This window comes from Triturus cristatus, chromosome 3_2 (genome assembly GCF_964204655.1).
Source record: "Triturus cristatus chromosome 3_2, aTriCri1.1, whole genome shotgun sequence".
In the NCBI taxonomy this organism is placed as follows: Eukaryota; Metazoa; Chordata; class Amphibia; order Caudata; family Salamandridae; genus Triturus; species Triturus cristatus.
In genome coordinates this window covers 1,203,503,105-1,203,522,004 of record NC_140584.1, presented here as the reverse complement: position 1 = coordinate 1,203,522,004, position 18,900 = coordinate 1,203,503,105, and the positions used below count along the sequence as shown (strand labels likewise).

Here is an 18,900-nt window from a genome sequence, read left to right as displayed (position 1 = left end):
ATCTCTGCCAAGTATTTCTGCTGACATTGCGAAATTCTTTCACAGATCCACCCATTTATGACATCATACCTAATGACGTTTTTAGTTACGCCTAGTAACGCCTATTTTAGTTACGCATGTATGTCTTTATCTCTGTTATCAACTGTTACGCCTCCTGCATCTGTTTCACAGTAAATGCCTATTCTATAAAAATGATTACTTGTCAATAATGTATTGCTCTTCACTTCCTGAACCTCCGTGGTGATGGAATATGGAGACCACAATTCGAATTGTCATTGGAATAAAGCCCGTTCCGAACCTCTAATACCACGGATTCTGCCTCTTATTTTTCTGAGCTATTTTTATTAATTTTCCGCATCAAATTAAGTACCGGTAATTAAATTATTTACCACATAAATTGGCGCCCGAACAGGGACACTTTCTCATCTCACGCGCCGGAGGTGCGTTGCAGGCCCGGTCTCCTGCCACAGCTGGACGGACAACAACGCGTACCCGCAGGATTTCCTGTATCTCCCTCCGGCCAAGCGGGGGCGACTGAGGCTGCGATCAACACCCAGACGAGGCGGTGAGAAGTGCGAAGTATCCCGACCAGAGCCTAGCTGAGAGAGCAAGATCCGAGGTATACCGAGGCCCACCAGGTTCCGAAGTTCCAAAGTTCCGAAGTTCCGAAGTTCCGAGTCGAGTCCAGTTCGGTCTATGGCAGTCCAGTTCAGTTCCGAGGCCTTCCGTTCCGAGCTACCCGGTGAGTACCATTGCCGGGGAGGCGTTCTGACGTGCACATAGGTTGTGCCGGTCAAGACGGGTTTGGGTACACAAAACCGGTCTGCACTGTTCTAGCAGTGTATCTGTACTGTTTTAGCAGTATATCTAGTATGTCTAGTATGTAATTCAGAATCATCTAGTTAGTGTCGAGTATTATGCTAAGTGACGAATTCCCTAATGGCCATCATTGTTGTTCGTTAAATGTTAAATGTTAAAATGTTAGATGTTTTAAATACGTTCTGCATATTGTGGTGTGAATGATTGTTCATTATTGTGTTTATTGTATTAAGTGTGTTCAAGTAATAAGGTCTAAAGATGCCGCTCTTTTCGAAATTACGACAGATCAAAACTAGAAAAGGGGTACTCGAAGAAGCTGTTCCCATTCCTCCTAGGGACACTCCAGGGTACTTCATGTATCATAAACATGGCCTAGACGCCGTATTATTTCTTGATTTATGGGTAGACTACACCAAGGAATTACCAGAAAGTCAGAGGTGGCCCGCAGCTGGGACCTGGGATGCAGATTGCATCATGAGAGTAGAAGAAGAATTATGGAAAAAGAAAGCCAGACAATCACAGAAAGATGCCATTGAATTATGGCGTAAGGAATCATATAGACGTACAGAAAAAGCACTCAGACAGGAAGATAAGGGTAAAGAGAATTCAAATAAAGTCCGAGAAAATCTATTAATTAAAGAAGGTACCCGAGTAGAATCAGAACAAGTAGACAGACAAAGAAACGCCCTTATGAATGGTATGTACCCACTTCTGGCCGAAGGGTTACCTAAGGCTACTCCGGAAATACCAAAAGATTTGCCACTTCCATTGTTTCCAATAAAAGCACATCCCAAAGGACATCCCAGAACCGCAGAAGACGTTTTCCTGTCCTCTTATTTAGATGACGCAGCTCCCGAGTATGCTAATACCGCACCACATAGACCGCTTGCCGATGGTGCTCAACGACAAGATCCTCCGTCTGTACCTCCACAACAACAAACTCTGACACACGTTCCGACAAGTACTTCCGTTTCTACAGTTTTTCCTGCAACTACGGTTGCTGTCTCACATCCAACAAATCCTTTCACGTCCAGCACCCCAGACGGTGCTACAGGAGGTACGACAGACATTTTTTTTACGCCACCCAGAGGAAATAAATTTCCCCTCAGAGAATTAGCACACCAACGTACGCCCAAACTAGCAACTCCCGACATGATTAAGGAACTTCTAGTAGATTGTGGATATGATCCTGTGCCCGGTAAACGAGACGAAATGATGCTGTCATCATTACGTATCCGACGAGCTGCAATATATTTAATAAAGCTACCAGGGATGACTACACATTTAGAAAATATATATCACTTTGTCCAGTCAGGGCGAGGTCCTGAAAGTATTAGCAGAGCCATGGAGTACCAGAAAGCGGAGGTACAGGGGCAACTGTTACGTTTCCTCATAAACTGTGTAATCAGAAATCAAGACCGGCCTGGGGTAAACCCGGAAGAAATGCGACAACTTGTCACATGGAGTCAGAATATATCAGAAGGGAGACATGATAGACAGTCATGTATAGTAGCTATGTATCGAAAGATCCGCAAAGAAATAGAACGAATACACGAAGAAAGATTAACAGTAGACGAGCCTGAACAAGACAGAGAAGAGGCGGAAGAATTAGAACTGCCCACAGGTCAGTTAGAAACAATGGCTTATGTAGGCAGAGGAAGATCTTGTAATAATACTAGATGCCCTAATGATCCGATACGTCCGACACGTCCAGATAATAACAGAAATTACCAAACCCCTATAATTAATATAAGATCTCCCGAACACTTATTCCAAGCCGCTGACAACTTACTTCGAGAACGAAGGGGACATCATATACTTGATTCATTGGACGAACAAGAATTAGCTAGATCAGCAGTATTATGGGCTGACAGTCCCGGGAAATATAGTGATGATACACTAGTACACACGTTTTTGAACCTTACCCCAGACGAACAGCGTTTAGCTGGTATCTACATGATTCAACATCTCCTTATATTATATAAAGGCCAACACTCCGATCCTGGTCCTCTACCTGATATATTGACTGAATTACTCACGAATAAATGGAGAGGTTCAAGTACTGATTTGATTAGAGAAATACTAGAATCCAGAAACCAGTACATTCTTTTTGTATGTCCAGAACATGTCTCACTGCCCATCAAGGAAAGAACGACGTATCATATGGACAGACAGAATCCCTTACGCGAAGTACACCCAATAAAGGGCGATGACAATCAATTTAAACGTGTATTTGTATACACACCCATATCTAAAATAGAATTATTAGAAATGAAGAAAGTGGTACCCAGTCATGACAAGGATCCAGCGGGATTCCACCGTGAAATTAAAGACATGTTGCTCATGGGAGAATATACCTATCCCGACATTATGAAAATATTAAAGGTATTAATGCCTGCGGGCATTTACGAAAAACTCAAAGAAAAAGATTGGGAGGTGGGAGATCAAAAGATAGATTGGACAGCATTGGAAACCGAAGAAACAGCCCGAGGTCCAGGTTCAGGACTTGGGAACAAGACTAAATTGCTACCCGGTTTATTAGTACAGGTACTGCCACGTTTATTAACTACGAAAAAGGAAGACTGGGGTGCAATATCAGCCTGTAAACAAAAACAAGATGAAGACACTAGTGATTTCTATGCCCGATTCGAAAAATGTTTTGGTATAAATAGTGGCATAAAGGCAAGCAGCGAATCATACCCACATCTGTTTGTGACAAAATTAGTTGAAAATTCCCTGCCCCAAGTTAAGAATAGAGTATTGAAATTCGAGAGTACCTGGCAAGGTAACACCCCGTCACAAATGTTACAAATGTTACAATATCATCACAATAGAATTAGAGAGGAACAAGAACATGAACAAAGACGCATGAAAGACACGAAAATGAAAATGCTAGTTGCCCAGTCAGTTCCAGCTGACGGTCATAAAAAGGGTATGACACAGTCCAGTGAGTCAGCAGGTCCGGTGAAAGGGACATGCAACTATTGTAAACAGCCAGGTCATTATATACACGATTGTCCAGTCTTAAAACATAATATCGCCACAGGTAAAACACAGGAAAGACCACGGCCACCTAGACAGGATCAGAACCAACAAGGAGTCCCTCAGCATGCACAGTCCATGCCAGCTCCACAACAGTCCATGCCAGCTCTACCACCGCAGCCTATTGCTACCACACAAGAAACGACACGACAGATGTACCAGTATGCACAATATGATTATCCTAATTATCAACAATACGCATGAAACAGCCTAGAGAGGGAAGTTGGCTTACCCCTTATCGAGGTCCCTGTAGATCAAGAAGGACCTTATGTACACAGTGAATTATTAGGTCAAGATAGAAAAATTTTACTTGATACAGGGGCAAGCAGAACAACAATAAAACGTAGTGAAGTTCCAGGGGCACCCCTCTCAGGCTCACAGAATATTTCCCTTGGTTTTTCAGGAAAACCTATCATTAATGAAGTATCACAACCTCTTCCACTTACGATTGGTCCGTTGACACGAACTACAGATTTATTACTTACTAAATCATGTCCAGAAAACTTGTTAGGTATAAAAACATTGAAAGCCCTAGGAGCTGTAATATGTTGTTCTCCGGAAGGAGTAAGATTGTTTTTACGTGATTTCAAAGGACACTATGTGTCCCGAGACATGGATCTCAGACTACAGAATTTACCTATACACTTATGGGCACAAGGACCCACTGATGTTGGTTGCATGAACATTACACCATATCGAGTCACATTAAAGACAGGAGTGGTACTACCACGAATGCGACAATACAAGTTACCTCCAGATGCTGTAGTGGCTTTACTGCAAATCATTGACGAGCTTATTGCCCAAGGAGTGGTTGTGGAAACCGACTCCAATGTATGTAACTCCCCGATAATACCGATTCTTAAACGAACTGATCCAAAGGCTCCGCCAGTATATCGATTAGTTATTGATCTGCGCGAATTAAATAAATGCATTGTACCACAATACCCCGTGGTCCCCGACATCTCTTCATTACTGACAGCTATTGACTCCGAAGCAACATTCTTTACTGTAATCGATCTCAAGAATGCCTTTTTCAGCGTCCCAATAGATCCGGAAAGCCAATACTTGTTCGGATTTAGTTTAAATGGACGAAGCTTTAAATTCACACGCGCACCTCAAGGATTCACAGAAAGCCCCAGTATCTATAGCCAAGCACTAAAACGAGAACTTGACAGTATCGACATGCCAGTTAACACTGCATTGCTTCAATATGTCGATGATCTGCTGATCACCGCTCGAAGCGAACCTAAATGTGAAAAAGCATCACTGACGGTTTTACGATTTCTGGCTGAAAAGGGGCACAAGGTGTCCCCTTCTAAGCTGCAATTCTGTGTCCAGCGAGTTGTTTACCTTGGTCACTCGCTGTCCAAGGAGGGAAGACAGCTTACACCTGATCGCATCCAGTTAATTGCTAACATGCCAATACCCAAGACACAGAAGGAGGTGCGGGCTTTTATAGGCCTCACTTCATACTGTAGGCAGTGGATCCCTCAATATGCATTTCTAGCAAAACCACTCATTCAGTTAACAACACAGGAGGCGGCCACATCGACTGTCCTCCCTTGGACTCAGGAACATACACAAGCCTTTGAAAGCTTAAAGAAAGCTTTATGTCAAGCACCTGTTTTAGCAACACCATGTTACAGTAAACATTTTTCACTCTTTGTCACAGAACGCGAAGGTACTGCCTTGTCAGTACTCACACAGGAACAAGCAGGATCACACAAACCATGTGCCTATTTTTCTAGTACATTAGATCCCGTAGCTCAGGCTCTTCCTGCGTGCCTGAAATCAGTGGCAGCAACAGCTTTAGCAATCAGACAAAGCGATGCCATAGTATTAGGACATCCATTGACAGTACAAGTACCACATGCAGTAGAGGTTCTTTTGAACCGAACACAAACACAACACTTGACTATAGCGAGACTTACCGGTTATGAATTAACATTGTTTCAGCCACACATAGAAATCAGACGTTGTAGTACATTAAATCCAGCCACACTTTTGCCAGTAAACGGAACAGACCCGCTAGCACATGATTGTAGTAAAGTTATTACTATCACGACGAAACCCAGACAAGACTTGACAGATGTCCCATTGTCAGATCCAGACCTGACGTTGTATGTAGACGGTTCATGCATGAGAACAAGTACAGGAGAGTTAGTGGCCGCGTATGCAGTCACAACAGATATTGAAGTCATCGAAACAAATTGCATAAATACTTTGTCAGCTCAAGCAGCAGAGCTCATTGCTCTGACACAAGCCTGTATCCAAGCCACAAATAAGAAAGTCAACATATACACAGATTCACGTTATGCATTCGGAGTTGTTCATGACTTCGGCGTGCTGTGGCGAGAGAGAGGTTACTTAACTTCTCACGGTGCCCACATTCAGCACGGAACTCTCATTCATGCCTTATTAGATGCAATTCATCTACCCACTGCAATATCGATTATGAAATGTAAAGCTCATACGAAAGTTACTGATATCATCTCTCAAGGCAATGATCTAGCTGACAGAACAGCTAAACAGACTGCTCAAACTCACACAACTGACATGACAAAGACAATAGTTCCGACACCAACACATTGCATGACAGTAAAGGATCCCGCTCTTGATGTAATTGACATACAGACACATGCTACACCAGACGAGATAAAGAAATGGACTGAATTAGGAGGGATCCAAACGGATCAAGGATGGATGACGAAGGAAAAATCTATATGGTTTCTTCCTGACTCTATGGTTCAAGTTATTATTAACACAATACATAGTCCAGCGCACCTAGGAGAGAAAGCTATGCTAGACAGCATTCAACACATTTGGTTCAACAAACATTTACGAGCAGCAGCTAAACAGAAAGTCCGTACCTGTATGATATGTTGTCAGTTCAACCCAGGTAAAAGCATTCCCGTAGAACGGGTGGATTTCAACCTCCTGATCACCCTTTTGAAGTCCTCCAGATGGATTATATCCAGATGGAACGATGTCGAGGATTCAAATATGTTCTCGTAGTTGTCTGTGCTCTTTCTCGTTGGACCGAAGCCTACCCGGTTTCAGATTACACTGCCCCGACTACTGCCAAACAGTTAGTTCGAGAATTCTTCCCACGGTATGGTTTACCACGCGTTGTCTATTCAGATAACGGCCAGCCGTTCTCATCCGAACTGATGAAACACGTTTCACTTTTGTTAGGCTATCAATGGAAGTTTCACTGTGTCCGACACCCCGAGGCAGCAGGTCTCGTGGAACGCCATAATCAAACTCTGAAAATTAGATTGTCCAAAATATGTAGAGAAAAAGGTGTTGATTGGGTAGTAGCTTTACCAGTTGCACTCTTTTACATGAGAATGGTAGCACATTCTCGAACAGGGCTATCCCCGTATGAGGTGATCTTTGGTAGACCACCAAATATGTGGGGGACGCCTATACCTCGTAAAATAACTGATGTTGACTGTAATATGCTGACAGATTACCTGGCTTCCTTGATGTCTGCACTACAATCTTGTCGTTCACAGGTAGCTGCAGCCTTTCCCGATAACACCGAGGTGAAACCCCATGACGTGGTTCCCGGGGACCTGGTGTTTGTACGAAACTTTGACCGAAAGACTCAGCTGGATCCTAGGTGGAAATCGCCTCAACTTGTACTGCTCACCACCAGGACAGCCGTGAAGATCGAAGGACGGAAAGGATGGATACATTCGAGTCATATCAAGAAATTTCATGGACTACCTTCAGACGTGAACATTACGCCTTGCATTTCTTCACAGACTGATTCAAAACTCCCCTTGATTGAACCGTCCGATCCTGAACTATACAAACTAAAATTAAGGTCTAGCAAGTCAGACAATTTGATTGTTTAAGTCCTCTCCAAGGTGAATCGGTTGAATTTGTCTCTGACATGTACCCCCTAGACCTGAATAGAGAAAAATATCGACAGATGCAGTTGAAAAGGCATGCCTATTGTAAATCACTGCGTAGTCATTGCACAGTGACATTATTGATTTTGTTTTTCTTAAGTCTTCTGATCATTACAGCAAGCATACTGTTGCATATATATTATCCTATTTCTAAACATGCTTACAATGTTACTGTTGAACATTCTTTTAGTGAATTACCCCCACATGAGTTGTCCTATAGATTTGCGCTGCGCAATAACACTTTCATTAGTATGTTACATCATTCCCATCAGACCAGCAATGCTACCAATTGTTGGATATGTGGCCGACTTCCTCCCTATCAGAATTTTAAGGGAGTTCTGCCTCTCTTTCCATATCCGTTCACACACAATGGCTCCTGTGGAGCATGGTTTAGTTTAATTAATTCCTTAGATTCAAACTCAATAGTTTATCAAGATTATTGGGTATGGGGAAACCTGAACCTAGTTTTACTCAAAGTCTGCTACCCTAACAAGGAGGGACTTCCCAAAAGAACAGGAACCGATCTAGAAAATGAAGTATATGGATTAGGTAATTTTACGCTCAATCTCATGATCCTGAATGTTGAATCCGAAGCTGCACCAATTCTGCCCGCTATGTCAGTATTTCCAGGTAAAGGTGAATTGTGTGTGAGAAAGAATGGTTCCATACATATGGGCCATAGTAAATGCACCACTGTAATAGAATTCAATGATCAAGGTAAATCTACATTTAGAGCTTCTCGCCATTCCTACTTCGTATGTGGTCAGACTGCATATACACGTCTGCCTTTAGATTGGGATGGTACCTGTTACATCGCATTCCTTTTGCCACCTGTTTTCCTAGCTCCTCCTGATTATCACAGAAATACTCATTTAGTACACAATAGGGAACGGAGAGATCTCCCAATTGTCGATTATACTGAGACGGCATGGGAAAAGTATACAGATTTTAATAAAGGTCTCTTTCCCTATATAGGCACAGTCACCAATAGTAAGCTGATACGTAGATTAACTAGGACCCTTGAAGCAGTAGTAAATGAAACTATTTCTGCCTTAGGCAACTTAACCGAGGAGCAGTCTGCGATGCGGATTGTTGTTCTTCAAAATCGTCTTGTCCTTGACGTCATCCTGGCCGATAGGGGCGGAGCTTGTAGGGTCATCGGATCAAGTTGCTGCGTATTCATCCCAGAAAATTCGCCATCTGTATATAAAGCTATAACTCGCCTTCATAAGATTGTAAGCCAGATACACCAGAATCCAGGCACCTGGACTTGGTCCGGTTGGTTTTGGAGCGTGTTGTCAGCCTGGGGATGGAGGATCCTATCCTTCCTAGGTATTGGCTTTCTCATACTATTCAGTTGTTGCTTATGCCTACAATGTGGACCAGCGATTTGTGGTCTGTGTGCCACATCGCGTATTCCACCACCAAGTTTTCATTCAAGATCCCGGAAGAAGAAAGAAGAACAAATGATGCTATATGAACAAATCGATGGATTGATGAAGATTGATATCTCCTGAGGGTCAGTAGGGGACAAGGAGGGAATGTGGAAATATGGATTTTTATGATCAGTTATGTCCCCTATCTTGGACCCCAACGGTTCCATGTATAAATTACAAGTACATGTATGTTCCCTCCAGTTCCAGTTATGAAGACGCAAACACATGTGCGTCCACCGTCAATATGTCCTCTTTCAAATCCGCCATGAATGGGCCGGATATTCCATTCCTAAGTATGAAAGGCCACCGGCTTTATATGGTTCATCTATTACATTTTACAGTCCAGGCGAGTAGGCCCTGATTCTGTCATCAAGCTTTTCCCTGCTTTCTACCTCTGACAGCTCCAGTCTGAGCTCGCATCTGTATCCATGAACTTTGTCCTACTCCCTGCGCGGCTAACGGTGCCTGACTCGACCTGTCTGCCTGCCAAAAAAACTGTATTTCACCTTCAAGTTATCTGCTCCGCTCCTCGTCCAATGCATTCCTGTCTAGTAGTTTAAATAAACATTCTTCCAGCTACCGAGCAAGAGGCCTGGCCTCACTGTCTTTATGCAAGTAATTCATAGCCCTGTTACTATGGAAGATTTCTGCTCCCTCGCATCTCATGTAGACACTTAGACGCTTGTACACGCACTCACAGGCAGTATAGAATAGATTTCGTCCGAGAGACCTTCCCTTTTGGATAACACAGTTCTTTAAACATAGGATACTAGATATGATTTAGGATTAGGTTGACCTGACCCTCCAGACTTTTGTCTCCGCATATAGAGCTAAATGCCAAGTTTTCTTCACCCCCTAGTTGCACGTCAATCATACGTCATGCGGCTGCGCGCGCATCTCTGCCAAGTATTTCTGCTGACATTGCGAAATTCTTTCACAGATCCACCCATTTATGACATCATACCTAATGACGTTTTTAGTTACGCCTAGTAACGCCTATTTTAGTTACGCATGTATGTCTTTATCTCTGTTATCAACTGTTACGCCTCCTGCATCTGTTTCACAGTAAATGCCTATTCTATAAAAATGATTACTTGTCAATAATGTATTGCTCTTCACTTCCTGAACCTCCGTGGTGATGGAATATGGAGACCACAATTCGAATTGTCATTGGAATAAAGCCCGTTCCGAACCTCTAATACCACGGATTCTGCCTCTTATTTTTCTGAGCTATTTTTATTAATTTTCCGCATCAAATTAAGTACCGGTAATTAAATTATTTACCACAGGGATTTAAACATTCACTTATGCCCATTCCTGCTCTCAACAAATTCAGATTGGTCACGTTGCCCTGCCAAAAAAGGCCCTCATTTTGCCCATACACCAGAAGGAAGGGACCTGAGTAAGATTTTGTTTAGCCATGATATGGAACACACAATAAATATGATGGCTACGGAGAGTGATGGCACCCTCCCCCCGACTTTTAAGGGGAGAGGGTGTTCGTCAATTATTGATTACATTTTAGTCTCTAGGCCCCTCAAACACAGGATTGTAGCAGTTGGGATTGAGTGGAGCCCATTTAGTGATCATAACCCCCTAACAATGGTACTCCAGTATCAGGTTTTACCTAGAATATGTCCAGTGGGGGGCATTGTTGAGAGGGTGACAGATCAAGGAAGGCGACTCAAGTGGGCAAAAATAGAGAGTGCTACATTCTATAGAGCCCTGATGGAGCAAGGGAAGCAGCCCATTGAAGAATGCCTAGACCTTGAAACTGATGGGCCACAATTACTAAATGCATTTGGGCAGATAACCAGTTTGGTCGAAGGGCTTTTGACAACACGCACCTCAAAAAAATCCTCTAACCAACCAAGATGGTTCGATAGGGATTGTTCAAGGGCCCTCAGGGAGTTAAAAAGCTGCCTCAAACAGAAGACCCGGGACATAAATAGGGTAATTCAGTGCAGAGCAAAATACAAGGTCGAGGTCAAAAGGGGAAAATTAGCACTACAGGGGTAAGTGTGGGCAGATTTAAGGAAGGCAGCGGAAAGAAGGAATATCACCAAATTTTGGAGCATAATTAATAAACCCTGCTTTTATGACAGCAGCGCCCCGGAAGTTGGTGCAAACTTCCTACCGGAGCAGTGGGTCTCCCATTTTAGGAGCCTGTATAATCACGGCAAGGAGACCGCTGCTCCGGAGGAGGGTGATGCCCCTCAGGAGCAGCTGGTTGAGTTCACCTTAGCAGAAATCATTGAGGGTATTGAGGGACTAACTAAAAATAAAGCACCCTGTCCAGACGGGTCTCCACCTGACCTGTTCGTTAGTAATGTGGAGTTGTGGGCCCCAATTATGACTAGGGGGATAAACGCAGCCATCACGTCTGGTTTGCCCCGATCTTGGTCAACTGCCATTATTGTCACTATTTTCAAGAAGGGTAACAGGGACAACCCCCAGTGTTATCGGCCCATTTCGCTGATTGATGTCTCTGTTAAGATTTTGGGAAGGGTAATTCTTAACAGATTCATTGAATGGACCGAGGAAAAAAACATCATATCGGACATTCAATATGGTTTCAGATCAGGGAGGTCAACTAGTGACCAATGTTTGAACCTTTATATGTTAGTCGCCAAGTACACTAAAACAACTAATGAAACCATCCATCTAGGGTTCATGGACTTGGCGGCTGCTTTCGATCATGTAAATATGGACAAACTCTGGCTAATGATGAGTCAGCTTGGCATTGACCAGGGCCTGATCACCATACTTAGGGAATTACACAGGGACACCACAGCCAGGGTGCGTTATAACACTGAGGGGGGCCTTACTGATCCCTTCGTGTGCACTAGTGGGGTGAGACAGGGCTGCATTCTTGCGCCCTTCTTATTCTCACTATACATTAACAATTTAGAGCAGACCCTAATTAATCTAAATGTTGATTGCCCAAAAGTTGGTACACGCCACATCCCAGTTCTGCTTTATGCAGACGATGCGGTTCTGTTAGCCCACACCCCGAAAAGCTTACAGATCTTAATCAATGGTTTTGTCAAGTTTATGGGATCTTTAGATCTTTCCGTCAATCTCGGCAAATCATTTGTAATGACGGCAGGCAACAAACCTCGGTCAAAGTTCACGCACAGAATTGGGAGTCATATACTGGAAAAGGTGCAGACCTTCTCCTATTTGGGCCTACTGTTCGACGAGAGGTTAAGATTCACCCCCTTGGTAGAGGAGCGATGTGGGAAATTAATATCATTAAATGGTGCAATACCTAATTATGGGCGGAGGCTAGGGCGATGGTCTCCAGAACAAGCAATGAATTTGTACAGCTCCATTTGTTGTTCTAAAGCCATGTATGGTGCCGAAGTTTGGGGATTTGCAGATATAGAACAATTGCAGCGGGAGGAAAATAAAATTGTACGGTCAGTATTAAAGATCCCCCAGAGCATTCCAGCTGTTATTGCCCATAGAGAGCTGGGGCGGCCATATATTGAAGATATGGTCAAGTACAGACCTATTCTATCATGGCTCAATATCTGGACAAACCCAGAAGCTGCCATAAATAGGCAAATATTGAGAGACTGTTTAGGAAGAGAAAGAAGCATGAACATACCTTGGCTTAAGTATGTTAAGACCAATTTGGAGAACCTGGGCTATAAAGATCTTTTTGTTAATCCATCAGTAATTAGAGCCCAGGATAAACCCAAGTTAAAAAGATTGTTCCTGGCCCAAAGAAATACAAGTAGAATGATAGAAGAAGGGACCAAGGGAACAGTGAATGTGCATTGCTCCGAGGGAATGGAACCTTAACAACAGGTCTATGCAGGACACCCTTCATTTTGTACTTTTATGTTCCTTTTATTCAATGCCGAGGCGGAGATTTTTAATTGATATTATTAAAAGGACCAAACTGACTCAAACTAAACCTGCGCTACTTTTCTTACAAAGGGCGGCTGATTCACTGACTCTGTGTTGCATATTGAATTTTATTAAAGTCGCATTGAGATTAAGAGCAACCAGAGGACAGGCGTAAATTGGGATTGTTATGAATTTTAAGTACCTCTTTTGTGAATACATATTTTTTTCTACCAGAGTCCTCATAATGTTGATTTAATCGTTTTTTTTTAAAGGAAAAGTATTGTGTATATATATCTTTTTATAGTGTTTTTAACAACCGAATAAAGAACTACTGAACTGAACTGAATAGTCAGAACACAGATTTCTTTCCCAACTGCGTTAACTATCAGTTATTTTAGCATCATTATTAATCCTTGAGATTTACCGGGCTCAGAAAGCTCTCTGCACAGGTGCTTTAACCCCATAAGATATATTAAAATGCTGCCTTTGCAAACAGTTAGGCCAGAACAGATTTCCTGTCACATTTCTCTATGTTGCCAATTTCTTTGTGGTAGAGATTTTAAAAAATAAGACTGCATTTCATGACTCCGCCCCTTGTGACTCTACCCTCTTTTTGCTGCCACTGCTTGACCCCTATTTCTGAGTTTCAGGATTAAAGTCAGTGGTTAATTTGAGCTGGTGGTTTCCGGTGCTCAATACCGGCTCTAATAACAATCTACCACATGGTGGTGCTGTCTTTCGAAATTGAGTGAGCAGACAAACACAACAGCATGCTCGCCTCATAACTCACACATCCGGTGAAACAAACCCACCAGAAAGCCAGAGCAAAGCCATGGACGCATCAACAAGTCATTAATGCGTCCTGGTGGCTGCGGGCATGTTGTGTGTTCGGCTCTGTTGCTTGTCTGGATACAGTGTTTGTTGTTGTTCATTAATAGCTCAGACTTGTACTCAACACCGCCTCGGAAATGCCTGAGTTTGGTGCACATGAATGACTGTTTCTCCTTTTCCTTGTCTTTTCAGCCAGCCTTGAAAGCTCGGACATGCGTAAGGCTGTTCTGCGAGAAGAGGCCGCTGCGCTTGAGACGTCTGTGGCCAGTGAGGATGCGAAAGCTGCGATAGTGACCTACAATTTAGAATGTAAACAGACCCTGGTGGCCGTCAAGGCCAAGATTAAAGCCCTGTGCATTCTCACCGACACCCTGAAGAAGGGGGAGCGGCTGCTGATGGCGCCCCCAGAGCACCTGTCTACCAACCCAGAGAGGTACTGGATGAAGCGATACACGTTGCTCACCGAAGAGAGGGTGACAAGGCTGAGGGAAGTTATGGAATTAATGCAGTTCAAGAAAGACATGAGCAAAAAACATGAAGGTGCTTATGCCTACGTCGACCCTAAGGACGTGAACAGAACCGTGTACCTGTGCCCGCACTTCTGGAACGCCCCAGAGAGTCTCGAGAAGAACTCGCAGCCGGGCATCCTCATCCACGAGGCCTCCCACTTCCTGGTCCCCGGAGGCCTGAACAACCCCATCCTCAAGCTCATCAGCGAGGCGAGCCTCTCCGGGGCCCCCGGAGACCGGAGCACGGGGTCCAAGCCGGACACCCTCATCGGCCAGGTGAGCAGCTCGCTGGGTACCAAAGACCTGGCCTATAACACGGGCTGCAGGCAGCTGGAGTACGGCAACGGGGGCAGGGTTGTAAGGATGGCATCGGGTGAGAAGGACGGGTACCTGGCACTGGCGCACGCTACTCTCAACGCGGATAACGTAGAGTACGAGTTCGAAGAGACGCTTCGCCACAAGGGGCAGTACATGCCGAGGGGCACGGGTGGCAGCTCGTACACCTGCTGCGGAGAGACAGCCGAGCACTCGGTGTGCGAAGCGGCGGTGCACGAGGACTTCCTAAAATACTACAAGGACAAAGAGTAAGTGATGCTAAGCACGTTCCACACAAACGGGCTTCATTTCATAAAGCTTTATTCGGAGCTTGACAAAAAGTCCATAAAAGCAGATCATACATAAAACATCATTAATATACATAGACTATTAACAATCATAAGTCATAAAAACTACGTCAATACAGATTAAAACAGACAATATAAAAAACAGCACAATGTCTATTTAAAAAATAATACTAGGCCTTGCCTTGATAGCTCTGAGAAGAAATGTAGCAGTAAAAAAGCAAACATCGGGTGGAGGATTAAATATCAGTTTCAAAGCATCTTTTACGGTTCTGACACCGAATTTCTTGAAGATAGGCTTTAAGAGATCAGTGCGATAGTTACCATATAGTGGGCAGAACAATAAAAAGTGCATAGTGCTTTGTGCTGTAGTGCCATCACAAGGGCAAGGACCACTAGGGTGTTTTTTGATGGTAGGAAACGCCACTAAGTGGTGAACAATCCCAAAGCGCAGTCTAGTAAGAACGAACCTGTGGGAGGGTCTAGTAACAAAGCTCAAATAAGGCTGATAACCCGACAGCTCACAACAGCTGTCATAGAGCATACAGATGGATAAATTGCTACTGACCCTCAAACGTTGCTCGTACTTTAAAGACAACCAAACAGATTTCAATTCGCTTTTGGTCAGACTGTTGGCAGCATAACAGTCCTCAAATAAATTAAGACCATATATATCCTTGAAACTGTTCAAAACATAATTTACCCAAGGGATCTTTAAATGATTATCAAGGGACAGACAATCCTTGATGATGGCTCTATTCAAGGAAGTCTCCTCCTTTGCCCAAATGGCACGCCACAGCAATAGAGGTCTATGGGTAACGGAATCCGAAAGATAATGAATTCCAAGTTCCCTATGCACCAGGTGCGTGGATACTGAGATAGGCAGGCAAAGTAGCCGCTTTAAAAACAGGTTTTCCTCTACTTGTAAGTTTCCAGCCGAAACATGCCCCCAGACACCTGCTCCATAAAGGGCGGTTGAAAGACACCTCATCTGGTAGATTTTCAGCATGTCCCCAATCCGTCTGTCCCCTATCTTAGAAGCAAACGTAAAAACCCCGTGAGCACATTTCGCCATTCTTGCTCTAACGTGGGTGATTTCGCTGGACCAACTACCTGTCTTGGAAAAGGAGATACCCAGATAGTTAAAAGTATCGACCGTCTGAACCCTATACCCCTCTATAAAGAAGGGATGGGGTTTTTTACGGCCCTGGCCACATTCCATGACAAATGTCTTTGATTTGTTGATAACCAGCTTCCTTTCCCCAATAAACATGGAAAACCTGTCCATAAGCCGTTGAAGGCCGACAGGGGTCCTAGAGAGGAGAACAGCGTCGTCTGCATATAGTAAGACTGGGATATGGGCATCAAGTATAGTTGGGGCATCTGCCCCCACAGTCCTCAAAACAGAGTCAACCTCGTTGATAAAAAGTGTGAAAAGCAAAGGAGCCAATACACACCCCTGCCTAATACCACGCTTAACAGAAAACTTCAAAGTACGCTCCCCACCTGGGCCATATCGTACACTAGAGCTGAGGTTAGCATAAAGCCTGGCCAGGAAATAGACGATACCCTCCGGTGCCCCCATTTCAAGTAGTGTCTCCCAAAGAATCTTATGGTTAACCATATCGAAGGCACTACTAAGGTCTGCGAAGCAGAGAAAGAGGGAACCTTTCTTGGCCATAGTGTATTTCCCAATAAGTAGTTCTAGGTTGAGACACTGTTCTACTGTGCCTCTACCCTTCCTAAATCCGTATTGGGAATTAGCCAGGATGTTATTTGTTTCTGCCCATTCTTCTAATCTGAGAAGAAGAACCCGGCTCATAATTTTCACGGAGGAATCTAAGAGGGATATAGGGCGGTAGTTCTTAGCATCCCCCTTCTCCCCCTTCTTGTAGATAGGAATAATAGTAGATTCCTTCCAAGTAAGCGGAGCACCGAGACTTACAGCAGCATTAAATACTTTGGTCAGTAGCGGGCCCCAGATCTCAGGTTCTTTTTTATAAACATCAACCGGCACACCATCCGGTCCCTGAGCCTTCCCTCCTTTGCTGGCGTTGATACATTTCTTAACCTCGGTAGGGGAAATATCAAGGGGAATTATAGGCCAGATCCCACCTCCAATTTCCATATGTTTATCAGAATCAAAAATCAAAGAAAAGTGAGAGACCCAACTTTCCTCACTGACATTTGCCGACAGAACAGGTGTATCCTCGTTCCTTAGAAAAGGGCTATTGACAGTAGCCCAAAATAGAGAGGAATCAGAGGTTTCAGCGGCCTGGTCTAGCTTATCCCAGGCCTCACGCTTCAGTTCTGCCTTTCTTTTTGATACTGCTGCCCGATAAGTAACCCTAAGATGCCTAATAAGGTTTGTGTCCCTCTGTTTAGCAGCCAGTGCCACTTTAAGGCTCTTAAGGGCGGCAGTACTTGCGTGATCAAACCACCCTTTTTGCTGATTTAAATTGCCCTTGTGTTGCTTTGTAAATTTGGCTTCGATACAATGATTAATATCAACAAATTTATGCAGGATTATATCTGTTAGCTCATTGCTTGCTAGAATAGCATCAATTTCCTCTAAACAATTTGCAATAATTGAATTGGACAAAAGATCTGCCTTCTCCCCCTTCCACCTGATTCTGGTTCCGTTGAGTCTATGGGGCTCAATGTTCTCAACGGCACATGGTTTAGGGTCTGAATTGGCCTTCCAGAGAACCATCTCCATGGTCAGACAATTCTGGTCGCTAATTAAGTTGTCCACTACCATAGGGACTGAACACCATGGGTTAAGGCTGGAGGAGGTACAAATGAAATCAATAACAGTGTTCGCGTTTCTGCCCTTAAAAGTGGGTAGAACTTCACCAAAAGCGCCCCTCCCATTCCCCAGAATCTCCATATCATATGTCATCAAGATTTTGTTTAATGAGTCCCCGTATGGGTTATGTGGGAAATGGGCGGCACCATCTCCTCGACCATTTATGAAACCACAGACCCTATGGGCAGAGAATAAACAGGCAGAAATGTTGAAATCCCCCATCCAAATAAAGTCAAAAACAATATTATTTCCTGTTACAATTTTAGCCAAAGCAGCCTCCAAGGCATAAGCTACCTGTTGCCTAGTATTATCGAAAACATTATTATAAAAGTTAATTAAAAGGATATTTCTATCCTGCTCCTTACAAAGCCATAGTATCTGGGAATGGGCCCCCACCAGAACATGTTTCTTAACAGTAAGTGGCACATCAACCGAAATCAATATCAGGAGGCCACCCTTGGCTCTTCCTGAGTTAGAAGCCACAGCAGGTAATTGATATGAAACAAAGCCATTATAATTGATGGGGTCCAGACTCCAGGTTTCCTGAAAACATAGAATTTTAAAAAGGTTGATAAAATCAAACCAACCTAAGCATTCATCCTTGTGTGATAGGCCCGCGACATTCCAGCAGGCAATAGAACATGAGCCGTAATTAGCTGGGCGGACTGGGGCATTCAATACAGACCTATCCCTTCCGGCACTAACTAGGCTATCGTGATCACAAGCCACAATAGGATCTAGATGACTTACACCAGTATCAATAGTAATACTAGTTAGTGACTTAAGGTCCATATTAGAGCTCTTTTTACCCAAATTCAAGTCCTCGTTCCCTGCATCATCTATGGCGGGCTCCAGTCAATCATTAGAGTCAAGCCCACTTAAAGGTTGGAATCTATTAAACGTAGGGATAGCGGGGGCAGCGCACAGGTTCTGGGCTCTAGGCCTACACCAATGGCGCTCATCAGCAGACTGAATAACAGGTTGAGTGGCATAGTCCCTATAGAAATACCCAAGGGGCCGCAAAGAAATGCATTGATCACTCACAGGGAGAGATGC

At 43.8% G+C, this 18,900-nt stretch overlaps 1 protein-coding gene across 1 annotated transcript in view; it reads left to right on the top strand.

Annotated features, from left to right (window-relative positions):
• LOC146859448 (uncharacterized) overlaps positions 1-15,003 on the top strand; it is a 106,988-nt gene extending 91,985 nt beyond the window's left edge. Inside the window, exon 2 of the mRNA XM_085650167.1 lies at positions 14,099-15,003. Within this exon, the coding sequence (XP_085506293.1) occupies positions 14,119-15,003 (885 nt within the window). The 5' untranslated portion in view covers positions 14,099-14,118. The remainder of the gene's footprint in view (positions 1-14,098) is intronic.
• The last annotated feature ends 3,897 nt before the right edge of the window (positions 15,004-18,900 follow it).